The 22,803-nt window shown below is 38.0% G+C and overlaps 1 protein-coding gene across 1 annotated transcript in view; it reads left to right on the top strand.

The window, feature by feature from the left end:
• Positions 1-22,803, top strand: part of LOC124722902 (DNA polymerase zeta catalytic subunit) — a 218,040-nt gene that overhangs the window by 153,293 nt on the left and 41,944 nt on the right. Inside the window, exons 18-19 of the mRNA XM_047248042.1 lie at positions 451-569; positions 13,799-13,940. Of these exons, the coding sequence (XP_047103998.1) occupies positions 451-569; positions 13,799-13,940 (261 nt within the window). The remainder of the gene's footprint in view (positions 1-450; positions 570-13,798; positions 13,941-22,803) is intronic.

Here is a 22,803-nt window from a genome sequence, read left to right as displayed (position 1 = left end):
GCAAATGTGCTGTCTGAGAGTCTTTAGCTTATCCCACTACTTGGAGGTGACTTCAGAAATTCCTGATTAAAAGTACAAAAATTTAAGCTCTTACCTTCAGATAGATCATATGCTGAAAAAAGTTAATTATATATATTTTATTCTATGATTTGGATTCTATTATCTAAATATAGACTTTTATAGCTGTTATGTTTTTGTGCTTTCTTTCTACTCACAGTAGTAGTATTTTAACACTGAGTGACATGACAGCAATAAGTAATTTAAATCTGAATGACAGGAAAAGTGTACTGTTAAATAGTTCTTACTTTTTTGTGGTATATGTGGAACTCATTTTACTGTTGTTTTTAAATGTGCCTGATGCCTTCATTGTATTTGTACCTCATTTGAGTAATCTACTTATTCTCCACATTGATTTATTGATTCCAAAAATATTCTTCTGCATTTTGTCAGGTTTCTGTGATGAGCTACTCGTTTGAAAACATGATGTACCATATTTTGCACCAGAGAATCCCGTACCACTCATTTAAGGATCTGACACTTTGGTGGAACCACAGGACACACATTTATCGGCAAGTTGTTATTTCCTGTGTACATTTAATTATATGTGCAATTGATCATACATATATATATTGAATGTATAGTTTCTTCATTATTATCACCAAAATATAGGCAATCTCTTGGAAAGTGCACATCTGTGAATTCAAAATATTCTGCTGTGTAACATTCAGTAGTGTGTTTCTACATTTCGTGCATTGTAACATATTCGGATACTTTTTGGCGTATTGTCCACACGGTAATTGAGACATTACTGCTCAAGCCGGTCCCATTCTTCGATGGCACCTCTCTTGAAGTTACCTAGTTTTTGAGTGAGATTCTGTGACAAGCACCAGACTTACGAATGTTGAATGAGATTCATGTGTGCAGATACTGCCAGCCATTCCATTTTGTTAATTCCTGCCTCCTGGAAGAAGGTGCCCAGGACATATGGACACAATGTGCTTTTGCATTATCATCTTGAAAGACAAACCCATCAGTGAAATGTTGTTGTGCTGGAGAATAGGTTGAGAGCTCCTATCCCAATACTCCACTCCTCTCAGTTGCCCTCAGCAGCAATTAGGATGTCTGACATCCATATATGATACCTGCCCAAACATGACTGACTCATATTTCTTCTGAACCTGTGGGACTGCCTGCCTGAGATGTGCCTCAGTACCTGTCTGCCCCAGACTCTAATACAATGATTGTCAGCCGTCGAACCCTGCACCCATCAGTGAGTAGAACTCAGTGCCACAAGCACGATTCCATTCCACATGTTCCCTTGCCCAATTTGTTCACAGACCACCATGCTTGTACTGTTATTTGTAATGAATGAGTGGCGGCCAAATTAATCTTGTAGAAATGGACATGTACTGTGTTGGTCAGCACAGCCCTCCTAGTTGCCTCCAAAAAGGAAACACATGGTTATGTTGCACTCTCCTAGGTACTTATGAGTCACAATTTGTAATTAGTGGTCATCAGCTGCTGGTTTTGTCCACAGACAACCATTTCGAGGCAGATCTTCGACGTTTTCTACCTTACAACAGTGGTTGAATATTTAAATGGTGCTTTGGTGTAGACCAATTTGATAGCCAGCTTCACATTATGACAACCATTCTTGCCATAAAGTAACAGTGTGCACATGCTCTAAGCTTGAATGCTTGATAACAGACCGAACAGTGTACACGTGCCACATTGTACCATTCACAGACGAAGACACATTGACACTTCTGAATTACACTGAAAAATAGTGTTTACTTTTACATCCATAACTCAGGTGGCTGTAGACAGTGGTTTCATATGGTCAAAAGGGTATTGAGAAAATAGCTTCTGATCAAATCAACTACTGTATGGAAAATTGTGAGGAAGGTGCAAAACTTTGTTTGAGCAGTATAGTTGACAGCCACAGGTATATACTGTTTCATGCAGAGCAGTAATTGAATCTCTGGTCCAGAAAAGCTCTCTTAGCTGAGGAGGGCTCTGCAGATTGCAATGATAATGTATTATTGACATAATTTGAGACACCAACACAGCAAATAGTGAGAAGACCTGGTGCCAATCTACAATTTCCAAAACACATCTCTTTTTAGTGAGTACATTTCTCTCTTTCCCAGAGGTAAAGTCACAGGTCAGTGAAATGTTCCCCTCCGTTCTTCTTGTGATGTGAAATTCATAGTGAACATTTACTCCTCAGTGTGTGTCTGTCCTCTAACCACATCTATGGTATTCGACATGCCACACGTGCCTCCTCCTTCATGCCAAGTAGTGAGCACCTCAGGGAGCCCAATTTTTGTTGACTAGGTATGATTTTGGCGAAATTGGTGTTCTTAAACTGTAGACTAAGGAGTATCACCAGTTCTACGGTGGAATTTCATGAGTCATAAGCAGTGAGGAACTTTGCCTAACCTCCTGAATCATGAGGTTAATATAACTTCTGTACAAAAAACTCAACTTCAAGGTGTGCTACATGCCAAGAACGTTGATGGTTGTTTGGGCAATACAGTCATTATTGGACAATCTCTGGGGCACGTACGATATACCAGTTGTATAAGGCTTACCCAAGCAAGGGGAGCCCTGTCTAGGTGGACAATTACCTCGCTAACTGCTCCTGGGTTACCAGTGGATTGCACAGCAACTTCAGATGTTGGCCTGGTGGGCATTATTAAAACCCAAACAACAAAGACAGCACATGTTACTAGTCTGCCTGAGAAGTCTGTACTGCCAGTAGCAGACCAAGTCCTGTAGTAAATAATATATAGCTTGTCAAATGTGTGGAAGATACTTTTTAGAAATTTTCACCTTACTTCATTCATAAAGCATTGGAAAGATTTAGAGGGAAACTTAAACCATCAAGAGGCTGCGTAACGTCACACTCCTGGCTGAAACATTGCACTCTACTGTAGTAAACAAGCTGTTACAAGCCAAATCACCTGGCTAGTATACCATAAACAGTGAACTGCACACTGGTCTAAATTACAATAAAGCTTTTGCAAGCTGCAAAGGTGTCATTAATGTTAATATCAGAGAATTGCAACAGGAATGGGAAGGTGAAGGTGTCACCAAATGACAGGAAATCTTTATGAGCATAAATTGTGAGCTCAAAACTACAGCAGCTTTTATTCTTCCAGTCACTGCATTAAAATTGACCAAGTATATAGCAGTAGGCTTTATTCACTTTAAAGGTAAGCCCAGTGTACATATCAGAAATACCATGGTGTATAAAGAAGAGACAATGTATGAAAGAAGTGGCACAGCTGACCACATATCAGGTGCTCAGTGCACTGTTCTACATGTGTGTGTTAATTACTCATGAAACTATCCAATTCAGAAACAGAGAGAAGTCACACACCTAAGCAATGAAGCAGTCTGTACCAAAGACAAGTGTTAGCATCTGGAGATTGATACCTGATCAGAGCATAACAACCTGCACCTGCAAAGACAGCTGCAAAGCTGAGCCACTGACCAGACAGTCTTACCAGTCTCCCCAAAACCTAAGCATGGTCAAAGAAAAACAGTCCAAAAGATCTGCTACAGAACAGTTAAATTGTGCAATCTCAGTCATACCTGATGGATCAGATAATGATCATTTATTCAGTAGTATGAACAGTGTGTCTAAGGCTACGGCCTAAGTGCAGCATGGCCGGGTGTGTACATAACGCTCTTTGATGTTAGAACATAAGCCAACACTGTAGTGTCCTGAGTAGCTGTTCTTTGTTCATCAGTGTATAGTAGCATTCTCCAGAGATCAGGCAAACAATGGTGAAAGAAGGTCAAACTTCCTGACAGATTAAAACTGTGTGCCAGACTGAGACTCAAACTCCGAACCTTTTGCTTTCACAGACAAGTGCTCTACTGACTGACCTACCCAAGCACAACTAAACACCTGTCCTCACAGATTTACTTCCACTAGTACGTCATCTCCTACCTTCTAAACTTCACAGCAGCTCTCCTGTGAATCTCGCAAGACTAGCACTCCTGGAAGAAAGGATATTTTGGACACATGGCTTACCCACAGCCACGCACAGTTTCATCACCTCCAGGCTGTGACTAAGCCACATCTCTGCAATATCCTTTCTTGCAGGAGTGCTAGTCTTGCAAGGTTCACTGAAAAGCTCCTGTGCAGTTTGGTAGGTAAGAGACGAGTTACTGGCGGAAGTAAACCTGTGAGGACAGGTCGTGAGTTGTGTTTGGGTAGCTCAGTTAGCAGAGCACTTGGCTGCAAAAGGTAAAGGTACTGAATTCAAGTCTCAGTCTGCCCCACAGTTTTAATCTGCCAGGAAGTTGCATATCAGCACACACTCTGCTGCAGAATGAAGAAATTTCTTTCTGGATTAAAGAATGTATTTCAGTCAAACCCTGTCTTGTGCTCAAAAAGAAAATAAAAAGAAAGAGAGAGAGAGAGAGAACTGAATGCGCATTTGGAATTTTGTGTGCTAAATGGCACACATTAGGAAAACCTTTAGAGACAAATCTGCAAAATGTATGTTGTATAATCAAAACAGTTTGTCTTTTACATTACATGATTAGCTAATGTTACTGTATGATCGTAAACAGCACAGAAACTGTAAGGCAATAAATGTGTGAGACATGTTTCTGAATTACTTGTGTCAGAATTGAATGACATAATAAAAATGTTTACTTACCATCAGTATTAAGTTTCATTACTATTTAACTCCTTATCCTTCTTCCAATTGACCTATTTCTATACAGAGAATGACTAGGTTGCCAAAAGTGTTGGCCTTTCTTGTACCATTGTTATAATTTCTTCTAAGGACATAGCTCACTGCTCGCTGCATGCTCGAGGAACACAAACTGGATTGTGGTGTGTGAGCATGCTCCACTGGACATTGTTATTGCTGATTGCACACTCCTTCCAAAACACTTGGTGCCAAGTCACTTGTGTGTTCTCAAACAAGTTTGTGTTACACACTGCATAGGAAACACCATTCAATGCTGTCCACCCTGCTCCACTCAGACCACAGTTTAAGAGAACCAACAAGTCCCTCAAATAGCCTCCCCCTCTCTTCTTGAACCCTCCACAAACTCCTCACTTCAGAAGAATGAAAGGAGGAAAGAAAGAGAAAGGTGTTGCCAGTAAGGTGGCTTTCATACAACTGTGGAACATTAGTAGGTTCACACATGTGGAACAACTACAACTCCTAACACAGGGAAGATCGGTGTGCATTTGTCTGACAGTTTTAAATGTTGTGATGCTCCCGTGCTATTTGGTTACAGACCCCACAAGAAGAACAATCTTAGCTGGGAGAGAGACTGAGGAGTAGTGCCAGTTTTTGTAAACTCTGTCAACCACACTTTGTCTCTACCCCTCACCACTGGTTTACAAGCAGTCACTGTGTCAGTGTGTGTGTATCACAAGTTGAGAAAATGTTTCCTCTTCCTACCCCTACATGAAGTTTTAGACCAAGAGCTTCTCACAACTCGCGTAGTTCCCCAAACCATTCTTCCTGTGTAAGGATTTTAATGCACTTGGTGTGAAGTTGTGTTCAGTGATTACCTGCCACAGGGGTAGTGTGAGTTAGAGCCTCATAGTATCTCTCCATACATGGATGTTAAACAGGGGACAGATCACAGTTTTCAGCACTGCAACAGGTTTACTTGGTCCTATCAATTTCCCAGTATTCTGTCCAGCCCTCACACACTGCTCAGTGCTAAGTGTTCAATGATTTCCACTCTATAGTGGCCACTTCCCAATTTGGATACACCTGCCAGGAAGAGCAGTACTTGAAACAAAGCTGTGACAACTGATGCTGAGTGAGGCAAACTGGATGCTGCACATCCAATTTGCTGTGACTGGACAGCATCACAGCACTAAGGAGAGGGTGGATCGTAGTAGCAACGTGATCCACCATACCACTGAAGCATTCATACCGCAGTCTTCAGGCCAGCTACAAAGACCTCCTTTCTCCAGTAGAGTGAGGGCAAAATGTCATTGAACTATTTGAGATGGCAAGGAGATATTGAGGTAACAGTTCCTGAACATCATAAATGGACGTACTAAAAATACAGTTGGATGGGAATCCATCAGGACAATTTCTGGACAAGGAACATGATGTTTAGTTGCTGCTGGAATGCAAAATGGGATTTTCCAGGCATATTGCAGAGAGTGACAGAACATTTTGCTAGAGTAACTGCCACCACCAGTCAGGATTTAGCTTTCTACAACCATAGAATTTTTGCTGAGAGGAGTGGTTCGTTCTTCGGTTCTACGAGTGATGAAGTGTATAACTGCCCCTTCTCCATGTGGGAGCTGGTTTAAATCATGTCTGTTACTTGGAACACCTCATCTGGTCACACATATACCTACTAGGTGATTACTACACAGGAAAGCATTTTTCATATCTGCTTCCAGGAGGATCAGGCTATCAAAGGTGGAGTGATACCACCAAAACCAAGACTGAAAGTGACTTAACAAAGCTTTATCCATTCCAAGCTCCAGACGGGATGGCAGTAGACCATCTGCTCCAAGAAATGAACTTTTGCGTGTTCTGGCTCATCACAGGGAGAAATAAAGAAATCCTCCCCATCCTTCTTAACTTAATCTGGGCATCAGTACAGTTTTTTGACTCATGGAGAGAATTCATTTTTATTTCCCTCATGGAACCTGAGAAGTACCATACATACTGAAGTAGCTATCATAGTGATGCCCTTACCAGCTGTGTAGAAAAAATCTTGGAGTGAATGGTCTTCTGCCGCCTTGTTTGGATTGTAGTAATTGTCTAGTAGGTATATGTGTTGACATCAAGATGGCCTATGATACTACTTGGAGTATAATATGTTTGGACAGTTTCATGAGTGGGTCTTGTAAGTTTGTTATCCCATCTTTATGTGGTTTTTCCTCTCCACGTGTTAAGTATCTAGTTGGCAACATCCTGTATGACTGCTCTGAACATAGAACATTGTCTCTGAAGACAGTATGACTGTCTTTGCAATAGCTCTTAAAAGTAAAATGGCAACAGTAAGAAATCCTGTACTGTGTTCACAGTTTTTGGATGGTGTCTCCACGTTTCCTTTGTCCTCCAGCCTTCCAAGAGCGAAATGTCAGTTGCAGCTGACAGTTAGAAGCTTGAAGGAATGGACGAAGAAGAAAGATTCTCAATTTTCAATTGAGAAGTGAGCGTGCATCCTTTTTAACCATTCACCTTTTGCTTTTTACCCTTCCTGAACTGATGGAGGAGGACACTGTTCTTAATTTTAAAGAAATGGTGTTAACCTCATTGCCATATGTTAGGGACCAAAGGGCAACAAATATTTTGAAATGTGTTATTCATAGTTAATGGGGAGCCCAAACCTGTCTGTTACAGTTTGTCTTGATTGTGGCTGCATGGTGTATAGGTCTGCAAAGCCCTCCTGTTCTCCTATTTAAAATACTCAGACATTGTGCCCCTTGAGGGAATTAGGCTGGCCATTAGGGCTTTGAGAACGAGCTCTGTTCTTAGACTCCTCGCTGAGGCTGGTAAGCTGCCACTTGCCATCAGGTGGTGACTTCTCATGGTGCGACAAACCTATAAAACAATGTCCACACTACAGACACCTGTTTGCCATAACATTGCTCATCCACCAATGAAATGACTCTTCAGTAAGTCTCCTGCAAACAATATGACCTTTTGGGATCCACGTGAAGGACTACAGTTTAATGCTGGGCGTGGCTTATTTCAAAGTTATGTGCCAATGTTGGAGCAGATCTCCACCTTGCCTCCTAAAGAAGCACAGAGTATTTTGAGATTTAATAAACTTTAAGAAGGAATACCTTCCAGATTTAACTTTTAAGTTCATGATTTTTAACATTTTAGGTGGACATAACAATACTTCATTCGAGGAAACTCCTTTGCTTGTGAAATCGTTTCCCTCAAAATGACTTCTGGATTCACTTTACCAGTCAGTACATGCTCTGTAGCACATGACTAAATGTAATTGTGAGGGCAGTGGAGCAGTTGAGGCAAAAGTTTCTCATCTGTTCCAATTCCGTCAGTGCCCTACAAGCACTGCAGGAAAGATGAGAGGATACAAACGATATAGCACAAACTACTGTTCCTTCAACAGCAAGGGAAGCATGTAACATTCTGCTGGATACAGTGCCACATGGGAAGGTCATTCCCCTGCAGACAGGTATGCAAAGTTTACAGTCATTCCCAGAAACTGTTGTCCTTCTGTTCGGTAATGTTGAAACCATTTTTCTGCACTTCTTTTGCAACCTGCTTTCTTCTCTTTGCTCAGATCATGCATAATCCATCTGGTAATAACTTTTCTGTTCTTTAAATTTTCAGTTATGATTCTGCGAACTGAAGTGTTTTTCATCAGTCCTCTCTCAAAATGTCATTAACAAAAACCTTAGAGGTATAATCTGTTGCAGTTGATGGCCTTCTACTTCTTGGGTTGCCCTCAGTGCTTACCCAACCTTCACGGAAATGAGCAGTCCACCTTGATACTGTGCTGCAATCCACTACACTATTCCTGCACACCCCTCTCAAAGCTTTGTAAATTTTGGTTGGATCTTTCCACATAGCAATTCGATTTTGATGTAGGAACACTGGTCACTATGTGTAATCCAATATGACTCAGTTTCAAACTGAATTACTCACAACACAGTTATGCGAACCAGCAAAGACCTATATTACTATCACGCCCAAATTCTCACTCAAAGCTGATAATTTAAACTTGACCAAGGTACCTTAATGCTCGCACATGTGAATTAGAGACAACTATGGTGTAGGCACCTCTGTTACCATGCCAAATGAAATATTGTGAATTGTGATTTATTAGTCCCATAACATACACTTACAAATCATGTGATTATGGTACAGGAGACACGTCAAAAATTACAAACTAGAATCTAATATTAATTTTTAAAACTATATTTAGTCTATTTAGCAATATCGATATTTTGTTATTTTCCAGTATAGGTAAATATCTTTCTTGATAATGGACAATTTGCTTTTTTTCACAATACAATGCTAATTTGCAGTTAGATTCTGCTCAAATTATCAGTTCATCTTCCATGAACTCTTCTAATGGGTAATAACCTTCGTGTATAAGAATTTCATGTAATTTCTTTTTTAGTATTCCTAGTTCCATGTTTAGAATGTTTTTGCCTTTAAGTTTTTTGTAGACTTTCATGCCCATATATTGTGGGGTCTGAGCATATAATTTCAATCTGTGGGCAGGAAGCATAAAATTATCTTAATTCCTTGAACTGTATGGATGATCAAATTGGTTTTTAATGAAAATTCCAGTTTGTTGTGTAAAAATATCATTAGCTTGTATATGTATAGGGAGGGGACAGTCAAAATTTTTAGTTTTTGTAATAATGGACAACATGATTCTCTTTGCTGTGCAGTGCACATATTTCTGATAATTTTCTTCTGTAGCTTCAGTACACGAGATATATTATTAGAGCTCCCCCAGAAAATAATACCATATCTTGTTACTGATTCAAAGTAACTTAGATATGCTACTTTGTGAGTGGACATGTTAGTAGCACTTGATAATATATGCATGGAATATGCAAAGCTACCCAGTTTGCTGCACAAGTACTCAGTATGTGTGTTGCAGTTTAAATTCTTATCGAGGTGTAGACCTAGAAATTTGGCAGAATGCACTTCTGTTAATTCTTCACTTTCATGATTTATACTAATTTCCTAGTTGTTTGACTGTTTGGTTCTGAATTGAATCAAGTTTGTTTTTGATATGTTAAACTTGAGACCATTTAACTGGAACCATGACTCTAGCCTGTCTAATGCACCAGTGACTCTATCAGGAATCATTTCTGTTTCTTCACTTTCTATCAAGACAGACGTGTCATCAGCAAACAGAACGGATGGTGAATTTATGTTTAATGGTAAGTCGTTGACATACAATAGAAAGAGAATTGGACCGAGGATTGAACCTTGCGGGACACCCTGTGTTGTTGTTTTCCAGTCTGAATGGTATTTTACACCATTTGAAGAGATGATTGTTCTTTGTTTTCCATTCCATAAATAAGATGTAAGCCATTGAAGTACTGCACCCTTAATCCCATATTTTTCTAGTTTGTGGATTAGCAAGGAATGATTTACAGAATCGAAAGCCTTTGTCAGGTCACAGAAAATTCCGGCTGCTTTACTGTTTTTGTCTGGAGCTGTGCTAATTTTTTCTGTGAAATTATTTATGGCATCTGTTGTATTTTTCCCTTGCTTGAACCCAAACTGATTGCACAAAATAATCCCCTGTGATACAATAAAGTTTTGGATTTGGATAGCAGCTACTTTCTCGAAAATTTTTGACAGCAGTGGAAGGAGGGAGATAGGACAATAATTCCCCATATCTTCTCTTGACGCTTTCTTGAAAAGTGGTTTTATTTCTGCGTATTTTAATGATTCTGGAAAACAACCTTCTTCGAATGATTTGTTAATTAATTCAGCTAGTGGAGGACTTACTATTTTGTACACTAATTTAATTACTTTCGGAGGTATCCCATCCCAACCCACTGAATTTTTATTTCTTAGTGATAATATAATGTCTTCTATTTCTTTCATTGTAATATTTCTAAATTTCATGGGAGATATATTTTTTCGATCAAGCCCATATGGACATACATTTTTATTGTAATTTGTAACATTGACATTTGATTTTGTCACATTGATAAAGAATTCATTAAAGTGTTCCGATATTTGAGCAGGATTTACAATGGTGGTGTTTTCATGCTTTATTTTACAAATTTCATGGCTGATGACTTTAACGCCCAATTCTGATATAACAACAGACCACACTGCTTTTGATTTATTCTAATGATTTGAGATTAGTTTGCTGTTAAACATTTGTTTTGCTGCCTTTACATCATTTTTGAAAACATTTTTATAATGCTTCACATATTGAATAAAAGCTAGATCTTTGTTATATTTCAGCTCTTTGTGCAGCTGCTGTTTCCTAGCACTAGAAATTTTTATTCCTTCTGTTATCCAAGTTAGTTTACTTGTCACTTTGGTGTTGGCATACTTAGGTGGAAAGGTTTCGTTGAATACAAGAAGGAAGCTGTTTAGGAATTTTTGAAAGTTTTCATTAATTGACTTGTTATTGTTACATTGCCAGTCTGTCTGTTTTAATCTGTCCTGGAATACATTTAAATTTTCTCAGCTGAAATTTCTTTTAAAGTACTTCAGCTTATTTTTAGGTGAGGTTTCTGTGTTTGTTTTTGCCAGTTCAATAAACAGTGCTTTATGTCAGACATTCCTATATCCAAGCAAAATTTATTAACGTCTTCAAACACATAATTTTCAGAATGTTATCAATGCTGGTTGCTGACCGGGCATTTTCTCTGGTGTATTCTAAGAAGTTTAGTTTGAAGCCAGATTTTTTTAATTAGAGCAGTGAATTTGTCAGCTTCATGGCATTCACTTAAGACTTTTTTCTTTTTTTCTTTAATTAGGCTTTCGAGCATATTTTCTAATATAATGTGCCATCTCATGTGACTGGGATGTTTTCAAACCTACTATTGCCCATTGTTCTGACAGTCAAGTAAAGCATAGACAGAATGTACCATCACACATGATTGTGGCCATATTGTGATTACTCAACACAAGGGAAACTCTTTCTCTGAGATTATACAGGTGTTGGACGTGTAAGGTGTGATTAGGTCAAGGGCATATAGTGAGTAAGGCATACCACAATTTATAAAAAAACTTCTGCATCTATGATCAACCACCATGTGCAACAAAATATTGGTGACCTTTGAATATTGTGATTTGTAATTGTGTATAGTGAGCCACAGTGTAGAAAATATCTCTCAAATTCAGCGATAGACACCAACAATATCATAGAGCAGCAATACCATCGAGCATTGCCTTCTCACTCTAATGTGCGAAAATTTGTGTCCCACACCAATCTCTGTTCTCACTGTATGTCATATAGCACAGACATTAATAGGGGCACATGAGAACTGCCATTTGATTCTTGAATCTTGGAAAGAGATCACCTAAACTACTGAACTGTGTGCCATAACAGTGGCAGGAACCTGTTCAGGCAGATGATGGGGATATTGTTGCAATTGGAATTTTTACATGGCATATAATTATGCTCTTGTTATAACCCCCATCATGTGACACCAGCTAACAGCATACATACCTACTATTCAGGCAATGGAAAATGTAGGATGGAATCTGACAATAGTATGAAAAGGATAGTTGCTCTCACCATATGGCGGAGAGTAGAGCATGCAGTGCAGTTTGTAAGGCAACAAGTGGTACACAGAAAAGAAGAAAAAGAAGGATGGACAATGAGTATAGTAACATCTTAGAAAACAGTAACAAAGGAAAACAGCACTGGGTTATGGGATGGAAGAAAAGCTTTTAGGCAAAATCAAGCAATTAAAAATCCAGGATGGAATGTGATAATATTATGAAAAGGATGGTTCCTACTCACTGTGACCCGGCATCTCTACTATATGGTGAGTTGCAACTATCCTTTCCATAATATTGTCACATTTCATCGTGGGCTTTCCATTGTATGGTTTTGCCTAACAGCTTTTCTTCCATCCCATAATCCAGTGCTGTTTTCCTTTGTTACAATTTTCTAACACATTACAATAGTCATTGTCCGTCCTTCTTACTTTTCTCTCCTGTATTTCACTTGTTGCCTTACAAACTGTACTGCACACTCTACTCTATCTGCACCTCAGCATCTCCGCTATATGGTGAGTAGCTACTGTCCTTTTCATAATATCTACCATTCAGATAGATAAATAAATAAATACATAGGTAAATATACTTTTCATTCTCTAACTCTATAGTGAGGAGGTCCTCAAAGATGTAGAACATGTCTTAAAAACATAAATACATATGTACAGAAAAACAGATATAGTAGTGATCATACCTCAGATCCTGAGTGAAATGTTTCTCAAGGATAATATGTACCCTTTTGCTCACCTACAGCACCCCCATGGCAACATGTATTTTTATCAAGTCAATGCATAAGCTCATCAGTCCAAAATGGCGTCAGAATAATTTGAGAAACACTCCATGGCCATGAATGTGTTTGTGAGAGTCCCCATGTCATTTGAAATCAGTCTTATTGATAACATCTGGAATGCTGTTGAGTGAGATATGCCCACCTTGGACCCAGCTCCAACCATTCTCAATGAGATGTGGGTGGCAATTGAACAGTTATGGATTGGGATGATTCTCCAACATCATCTTGTGTATTTTGGTGTTAGTGTCGTGATACAAAATTATAGTAATCAGGGTGCAAGTGAGTACTGAACAGTACTCGATATGTGCTTCTAATTCAATTGATCATTAGTTTGTAAGTATATGCTGTTATTCTGTCATATTGTTTTGCCCCTTCGCTTTTTCAGTGATCTTTTGTTAAGTTGTCTGGTTACAAATTGCATCATTTCCATTTAATTACTGTTGCTACATTTGGGACTTGGCTCATAAATGAAAAAAATGTTTATTTGGTCAACATATCTCTAAAACTGTATAACAAGCATTATCTATTTCAAAAAAATCTTTTGTTAGCAAACAATGTCTAATCAACTTTAATTTGTATTTCATTGTCTTTCAATGTTCTGCAGGCAAATAATCAAAACTTCAGTGTATTTACTTAATATTAATACATTAGGCTATCTAAGAAGTTCGTTACCTTTCTCTACATTACATGTCTTTCAACCACTAGTTCCATAAAAGTTCAGCCTTATTTTTGCCCTGTTTACTCTGTCATTCTTGTACAAAAAGTAGCAAGACATTTCTAACAAATAAACATTTGTGTGCAGGTGGATGACAGTAGAACATTATGTGACCAGAGTCGGTGGGATAGTAAAAATGCTGGATCAGCTTGATCTCATTGGTCGGACATGTGAGCTGGCAAGATTGTTTGGGATACAGTTTTATGAAGTTCTTTCTCGAGGCTCACAGGTAAAGCTTTGAATTAAAATATTTTGAACCAATGCTCCTTAACAACCACGTGTGAAATTATATCATAATCACCTGAAAAAATTTAGTTCTATTTAGTTTAAGAATTGTAAAATGTCCCAAGTCTTCAAATCAGTATTTAATGCCTTTTATGTGTCATTTTAGTAAACTTAACCATTAGTAGTAATTATTGCAGTAAGTTGTGTTAATACTGAAAGTAAATGACTAAACAGGAGTCAGAATGGTTATAGAGAATGATATAATATATAATTGTACAACATCTATGTACAAAGTAGAAATGTGTTTCTAAAGAGGTATCCAATTTTTAAGTGGATAAAATTGCCTCTGTAAGTTCATAACCACTGAAAAGGAAAGGAAATTCCAATAAAAATGAAAATTTTTTAATGTAAGATGGAGATACTTGATGTAGAAATTTATAATGTGAGTAAATGTTAACACCACTCATGGATTAGGCCATAGGCCTTTTTGAACTGACCGACTGCTGCTTACAAGGCAGTACGAGGAGTGATCTATGATTCTGAACATGTGATCAGCATGTCGCCAATCCCTCCAGCTGTTATTGCAAGTAGATGAATCCTGATAATGCCTCTAGTTCTGTATTCAAGCCGCCTTCAAGGACTGAGTCACCCCCTACAGATCCTTTCTACCTCAGAAAACATCCAGGGAAGTACTGGGAATCAAACCTGAGTCCTTCAGTGAGTCAAAAACATACTTAATGGGACAGTGAGGATGGTTGTGTTGAGACGTCTAAATGATACCAGTTTAGAATGATATCCATGTTTCGTATTGAATTTGTGCTGTGAGCATATTCTGTAGTTTGTAAAGACTCTTTGTGTATGCTAATTTCTTCTTTCTTACTGTGCTGATTCATGAACGAAACCAATGATTAACCAAATAGAAGTTGACCGTGGATTGGATTGGAAATTCTCCTACAGATCACACTTCTTACACTGATGTACATTTTGAGAACTATTTAGGCTCAAATGGACAATCAGGTTTGGTCACTGTGTGTCTGATTTGTATTCTAGGTTATTGTATAGAAGCACACATTGGGTAAAAAAGAGAAAATGGAGGTGCCTTTGATTCTAGAGGTATTTTTTGCCAGAAAATTGAACAAGTAGTTGGAATATTTATAAAAGTGTGTGTAAGGAAAACACCATGAATGGTGACAGAAGACAGAATAAGCCTCAGCTTCAGATGGTTTGACTGGTCATAGCTTACATTTCAATAGAAAGGGAAGAGCTAACTGTCTGAGTTGATAGCAAAAGTTTTGGGAAGTACATTTTTTTTAGAGTAAACTCAGAATTCCAGTTATCAGAGGTGAAAGAAATGAGAATAACTGAAAAATCTGAAACCAGGTAATTACATAGACAGGAATAAATGCTCTCACATATCACACTTTATTTAATACGCCAAATTATTAAAAGTTTAAAAAAATAGGAAATTATGTGCTTAGATGAATACTACCCGACAAATCACACAGGTATTGCTTCCTGAAAACATATATAAGAGATTCTGAGGACATTATTTCCAACCTCTTTTCTCCTACTCTATCCTTCCTCATGTTATTCCAAATGTAGAATTGATGTCCTGTCAGATCCTTTTGAAGTAGAGAATGGTTGCCCTCAAGTTAATGAAGATAGTGTTTTATGTATAACTATTTTAGTAACCATAAATAGTATAACAATTAGCTTCATTAAATGTTCCTTATTGGTCGATGTTTATTTTTTGTAATTTTAAGTTCTTTTTTTACAACCTCCAAACTATCATAGAACAGATGACATTAGAGGGGCCAAAAAAACTGCTTATAATGCTGGCTTAAAATTTTCAACTGAAAAAATTGTATGTCCTCATTCTAATTGTAAATATCATTCTTTAATCTTCTAGATCATTTCATTTTTTTAAAAATGCATACTTACCAAATGCCCACACTTGGATGCCTGAAATTCATGGACGCATAATAAGGAGAGTTGGAGCCAACGTCTGCCATGCCATTTCCCCCAAACATTAGCTTCTAGGGAAGGGTTTTGATAAAAAGATGCCAGCTTGTGTCATTTATGAGTGTACTAATTGTTCCGATTATAGTCTAAACTGTGAAAAATCACATTTTTTCATAATTGGACTTGTTTTAGCAATATTTTCCTTTATGTCATGAATTTCAGTTGTATTGATTTCTTTTACTGTAATGATTTTATTTGTGTCATTCAACTTTTGATCTCCTATCATTCCAATTCTAAAAGCTCTCTGGATGAATGCTATGAGAAGGGAAGATTGGAAACTGACCAAACATAGCAAAATGTGTCCTCACTATCTTTCAGAAGAGGACATAGACCAAGCATCATTTTCATCAGTCAGTATTAAGGAAAATGCTGCCTTATGAAAGCAGCCTTGTCAATGATATACTTCTCTTCTTGTTTGTTCAAAACTTACAACAAAAACAAAGTTACATTAACAAGGCTAAATGCATCGTATTACTGCATTTAAAACCAGAAAAAAGTCTGAAAATGTTCTCCTGGCACTGTGTTTCTCACGACAGTGATGTAAGATTTAATATTTAAAGGCAGTGTTTTGGGGTATTTAATATGGCGACAGCAACTGCAGAGCAATGTAGAGTGTAAGTTTGTAGTGTCGCCTCCCCTTATTTTATGTCCATGCTGAAAACAGTCACTCATAGTACTCAGTAATTTTAATTGTGTTAGTCACAAGATATGGGAAACAGATGAAATTTGTCTAATTTGTCTGCTCCACTATTATGGAGTCTTTGTATTGCCCCCAGCGTCAACATTGTTACATAATGAACAAACCTGTTTGATCATATTAGCTGATTATTCATGATGCGGTCCAGCATAAGGGAATGGCCACAAGAACACTTTGACCTTGAGGCTAGGGAACTGCTACTTTCCATCAGACAACTCCCCCTCTTGGTGTGATAAGCATTTAAAATGTATCCTCAATCCCAAGCACATGCAATACCATACTATTACTCACCCACCTGCAATAACCATTTGTGAGTCTGTTAGTATTAATGTAAAGCACTACCTTCTAGAAGTTGCTGTTGCTAATCATTTACAAATTTGTTATATTGATGTATTATGCCAAAGTTGCATCACCTTGACCTCTTGAGAAGCCCAGACTTATTTTTGACCTGATATTTTCTAAAATGAAGGTTCTCATAGTGTAGCTTTTAAATCATCTGTTGATAATACACTATCTAACCAGAAGCATCTGGAAAATAATGTGGCTTGTGTCCATACTTCTCATTTTTGATGGCTTGGACTCTGCTAGGAACACTTCCAGTAAGATGTATGAATTCTTGTGGGAGAATGTCAGCCCATTCTTCCACAAGAGCCAAAACAAAAAATGGTAGTGATGTTGGACACTGTGATCTGGGGCAAAGTCAGTGCTCTAACTCATCCCAAAGGTGTTGTCTTGGGTTCAGCTCCAGACTCTTGTGCCAGCGCATTTCAGGAATATTAGTGTCTACAAACCATTGCCTCACAGACATTTCGTGAACTTGAGTGGAAATCTCATGAGGGAAGACAACATTCTTTATGTGGAACATTGTTGAGAAAATTTAGAGGATCAGTATTTAAGCTGCCTGCAGAACAATTCTTCTGCCACCAATGAGACCACAAAGATAAAATAAGAGAAATTAAGGTTCATACAGAGGCATAGAGACAGTGGTTCTTCCATCACTCTATTTGGAACAGGGAAGGAAATCAATGACCAATAGTAGCACAAGGTACCCTCCGCCATGCACCATGCGGTGGCTTGCAGAGCATGTATGTAACTGTGGATGTAGATGTAAGTGTCAATACTGTTGTCACAGGATGCATTGAGAAGCTGTTACAAACTCTTATTGTCTCCAAGCTTTTGTTCTGCTATATGCAGTACATACTGCTGTAAAATATGTTCATATCCTTCTGCTTTTAGCATTTTCTTAAGTGCAATAAATGGACTACAGCATAAATATGAAAAACACCACCACTTCTGTATCATGATGGCAAGTAACATTCTCCAGGCATTCATCAAACCCAAACTTATCCATCGGGTTTTCTCAGGGTATAGTGTCATTCAGCACTCCAAATCAGTCAATACCTGTCATGGCTGTCCATTGGTATCATTCTTACCACCTCAAGTGTCACCTAGCATAGACCACAGAAAAGTATGAGGAGTACCTTGACCATTCTACCTCATTCTCTTCAACTCCCTATGCACATTGATTGTGTTAGCTGTACTGCTGATATCACTTTGGAATTCACCGATCATTTGAAGTCACTGAGCTTTCTTGACCAACCCATTGTGCTGTTAGAGCTTCACTATTGACAATTCCTCACCTCTTTTCATGTTGGTGGGTCCACCTCTCACGACATCTAGTGCTCAATTTTTCATTGTGTAGGGGTTGTCTGAACCCTTGTGATCAGATAGTGTATATTTGACAAGCATTGCAGTTTTATTAAAGTGAATACTGATGGGATTATGCCAGAGGCCTCTCATGGCTGCTCATTCAAGATTTTATATTAGTTCCACTTGCCATACTTATGCAGGAAAATGCCCAGTTACTTGTGGTCTGAAATGCCTTCTTTGAGGAATGAGAGATAACACTGCCTCCTCGACCTCCATATTTGCCTAAAGGCTCATCCATCAAACATTTCTGGGATGTGGTTGACCTGCAGCTAGTTTTTCAAAGACCTCCAGCAATAATTGTTAATGCCTCATAGTTGCAGCATTAGAAAATTGCCGCGAAATGCAGGAAGATCTGCAGCGGATAGGCACTTGGTGCAGGGAGTGGCAACTGACCCTTAACATGGACAAATGTAATGTATTGCGAATACATAGAAAGAAGGATCCTTTAGTGTATGATTATATGATAGCAGAACAAACACTGGTAGCAGTTACTTCTGTAAAATATCTAGGAGTATGCGTACGGAATGATTTGAAGTGGAATGATCATATAAAATTAATTGTTGGTAAGGCGGGTGCCAGGTTGAGATTCATTGGGAGAGCCCTTAGAAAATGTAGTCCATCAACAAAAGAGGTGGGTTACAAAACACTCGTTCGACCTATACTTGAGTATTGCTCATCAGTGTGGGATCCGAACCAGGTCGGGTTGACAGAGGAGATAGAGAAGATCCAAAGAAGAGTGGGTTTCGTCACAGGGTTATTTGGTAAGCGTGATAACGTTACGGAGATGTTTAGCAAACTAAAGTGGCAGACTTTGAAAGGGGGCGCTCTGCATCGTGGTGTAGCTTGCTGTCCAGGTTTTGAGAGGGTGCGTTTCTGGATGAGGTATAGAATATATTGCTTCCCCCTACTTATACCTACCGAGGAAATCACGAATGTAAAATTAGAGAAATTCGAGTGCGCACAGAGGCTTTCCAGCAGTCGTTCTTCCCGCGAACCATACGCGACTGGAATAGGAAAGGGAGGTAATGACAGTGGCATGTAAAGTGCCCTCCGCCACACACCGTTGGGTGGCTTGCAGAGTAGAAATGTAGATGTAGATGTAGATGTAGATGTAGACTTAGTTGCAAATCCATGGAATGTACTCAGACCTTCTTCAGTTGCATGCTGTTATGTTTAGAACTGAATTCTCAAAAGTTAAACATCATAAACAATCTATTGTCTTAACCATTTGTACTGTCAAGTATCTTATCTGTGGCACGAACTTCATTTCATTCACGTAAATGCTTTGTAGGTGTTACACTTTTTTCAAATGCTGGAGTTTTCATATGACACATTGTCTGCTATTCAGTCACAGAATCTGAAGTTTCAGTTTTTTAAAATATTTAAATCCAAGAAGTAGCTACTTTTCAGATTTTGGCACAACAACAAAGTCACAACATGATTTGGGTAACCTCTGTCCAGAACTTAATAAGGCACCATAGCCCAGCTACAGTTACATTATTCATTAGTTATGGAATAATTTCCTTAAAGAACTCAGAGATTATCTTATCAGAATACAGAATTTTATCCGGACATAAGTCCCAGTATGCCCTCCAGAGGCCTCTTTGAACAACTTGTTATTTTGACAACTTTGTCTCAGTATAGATACTCATTGTTGCCCTACATTGTTACCAATATATTTCTTTTCTCAAACAACAAGAACATGAAGTATGATTAAAATACCAGGATTAAAAATAATCTTTCCAGAGGTTTGAAGAATTTGAGATTGCTTTAGATAAGAATCAAGTACAGTGAGAAATTTAGCAGAGCTTAAGAATGATGAATTAAACTTTTCCTTCAATTTTGTTTGGGCACAATATAATTTACAATAAAATTTTAATATTATGACATGTCATTACTTTAATTGACAATAATGCAATAAAAGCAAGTTTTGGACTTTATACATATTTGTTAGTTTGTGCGCAGCATTGTGGTGAAGCTGCTCTGTTAGCACATGGACAAATAATTGTGTTCAGAAGCTGGTGTTATAACTTTCTAATATTAGAAACTGGTTGCTGTAGTACCCTGTCACAGTGGAGTGGAACAATTTTCAATCTCATGCAACATGAAAAACAAACAGAATTTTGTGCTTCACACACATCGTTTAGAATTATATGCAAAAACTCCGTAGTATGTGGGCATGAAAATATATGAAAATTAATAGGCAAAACCCGGTTAATATGAAGATAGGTAATCCAAAAATTAGGCTGCAGTAGATTCTGTAGGAGAAATACTAATGTAGAATAATTCATTGAGGATCAAATGATAATTTGGGCAAGTATGTAACAAAACTGTATTATTATTCATTATCATTACTAGCATCAGTTGTTCGATTTTTGTGGTAAAGTTTTGCTACAGAGTTTTTGGCATGTCTCCTGTGCCTGAAATGTATATGTTATCAGACAAATAATTCACAATGCCTTTGCCTTCCTCCTACCTTTGAGCTGACTGACCCAGCCAGATATAAGAGCATCTAAAGTATAACATGAGCTACAAATGGCATTTCAACATTTGAAATTAACAAATGATTGCCAGAGATGAAATAAACTATAACTTAAAGCAAAAAATCCTAGGACCATCAGAGGGATGAATCCTGGACTTTCTTTGATGCTAATGTCAGGAGGCTAAGGCAAAAGTAAGCTGCTGTTGTACCCACAGTGTTTGGCTGATTGCCAGGGTTGCTGGGATGTGGTGGAAAGAAGTGAATTTCAGTTTTAGTTATTTGTGTTCAGAGAGATTGAATACCACAAAAATACATATTCAATGTGAGAAATAGAAATTGTGGCTAGGACTTACATTCAGAGGACACAACTCCCAATAGTGCTCATAGACACACTTAAAACAGGAAATGATTTAAGTTTCTCTCATCGTCACAACAGATGGGTCCCTCTCACCCAGGAGTCCAGTTGACCTGCCCTTTCTGTCAACTTTCCCCAACCCATCCCCCTATCCTCCCTTGAGGAAGGAACTAATAATTCTGAAAGTCAGGATAATTTTTTGTTATTTTATGTATGCATAACTGCAGTACTAAGAATTTTTCCTACTGAAGGTAAGGACTGGGTGGTAATTCTATCTCTTAATTTTGTATATGGAATCTGTATGTCAGAACATCAACATGTATTTCTGTTTTGATGTATGGGAGTCACTCCATTTATTCCCAACTTGCACCCAGCTAACTGTAGGTGTAAAGAATTCAAGGTGATATACTGTATCAGATACACGTGTGTTGCTAATCTGTGAAGTACTCATCACACCAAACACAGGTGTAATAGAATAGGTGAGATGGACTGAACTTCCAAAAGAATATGCTCACAAAAAAAAAAAAAAAAAAAAAAAAAAAAAAAAAAAAATAGAAAGAGTCAGAAATGTTTAGTGAAGCTGTATGTGCTGCCTACAAAAAAATCTCAGAAACAGAAGAATGTAAACAAAATTAGTTTTTAAAAACAAACCTTTGCCATAGAGGAGAAAATTAATGATCTGTTGCAATACACAAAAATTTATCATTGGCTACTTTCTGTAGTAATACAGAAGATCCATATTGATACAGAGTGTAATGACCTTATCTACCACAACCTACACTTTCAATGAAACCTGACATTGTCAAATTGTAGCACGCAGTATGTTTAAAAATACTTTTTATTCACAAATGTCTTAATCACAATTGTTGACAGTTAACTAGTTTCAACTCTAATTAGTCATCCTTTGTACTTTGTCACTGCACATCACCAAAAGGAATAACAAGAAAACAAGAGCCCACTTGCATATCACAGCTACTAGCAGCTACATTGAACCATTGTCAGTTAACTCTTCTTTTTCGTTTTATCATCCTTTACTGGCAAAATTCTGTCTCTTTAACTATTAGGTTTCTTTTCTTTATATAATTTTATATGCTCCCCAGGTACAATAGTGAACAATTATGTTCACTTTGTTTTATCAGATATTTGATTCTCATTGACATCTGCATCATACTCTGCAAGCCACCATTAAGCCACCTAATGGTGTGTGTGTTATAGGGTACTTTCAGTACCACAAACTGATTTCCCCTTTCCTGATCCTCTCACAAATGGCGCATGGGAAGAATGATTGTTGGTAGGCCTTTGTATTAGCTCTAATTTCTCGAATTTGCTTGCTGTGGTAGTTTCATGAGATGTATGTGGGAGGAAGTAATATGTTGTCTGACTCCTCCCAGAAAGTGCTGTCTCGAAATTTCAGTAGTAAATGTCTCTGTGATGCACAATGCCTCACTTGTAGTGTCTGCCACTGGAGTTTGTTGAGCATGTCTGTACTGCTCTTAGACCAACTAAACGACCTTGTGATGTAACATACTGCTCTTCATTGGATCATCTCTATCCCTTCTATCAGTCCTACCTATTAAAGGTTCCAGATTGATGAACAATAC

This window comes from Schistocerca piceifrons, chromosome X, assembly GCF_021461385.2.
Source record: "Schistocerca piceifrons isolate TAMUIC-IGC-003096 chromosome X, iqSchPice1.1, whole genome shotgun sequence".
Lineage (NCBI taxonomy): Eukaryota > Metazoa > Arthropoda > Insecta > Orthoptera > Acrididae > Schistocerca > Schistocerca piceifrons.
Note: the sequence above shows the minus strand (reverse complement) of the source record. Positions and strands in the feature narration are given on the sequence as shown.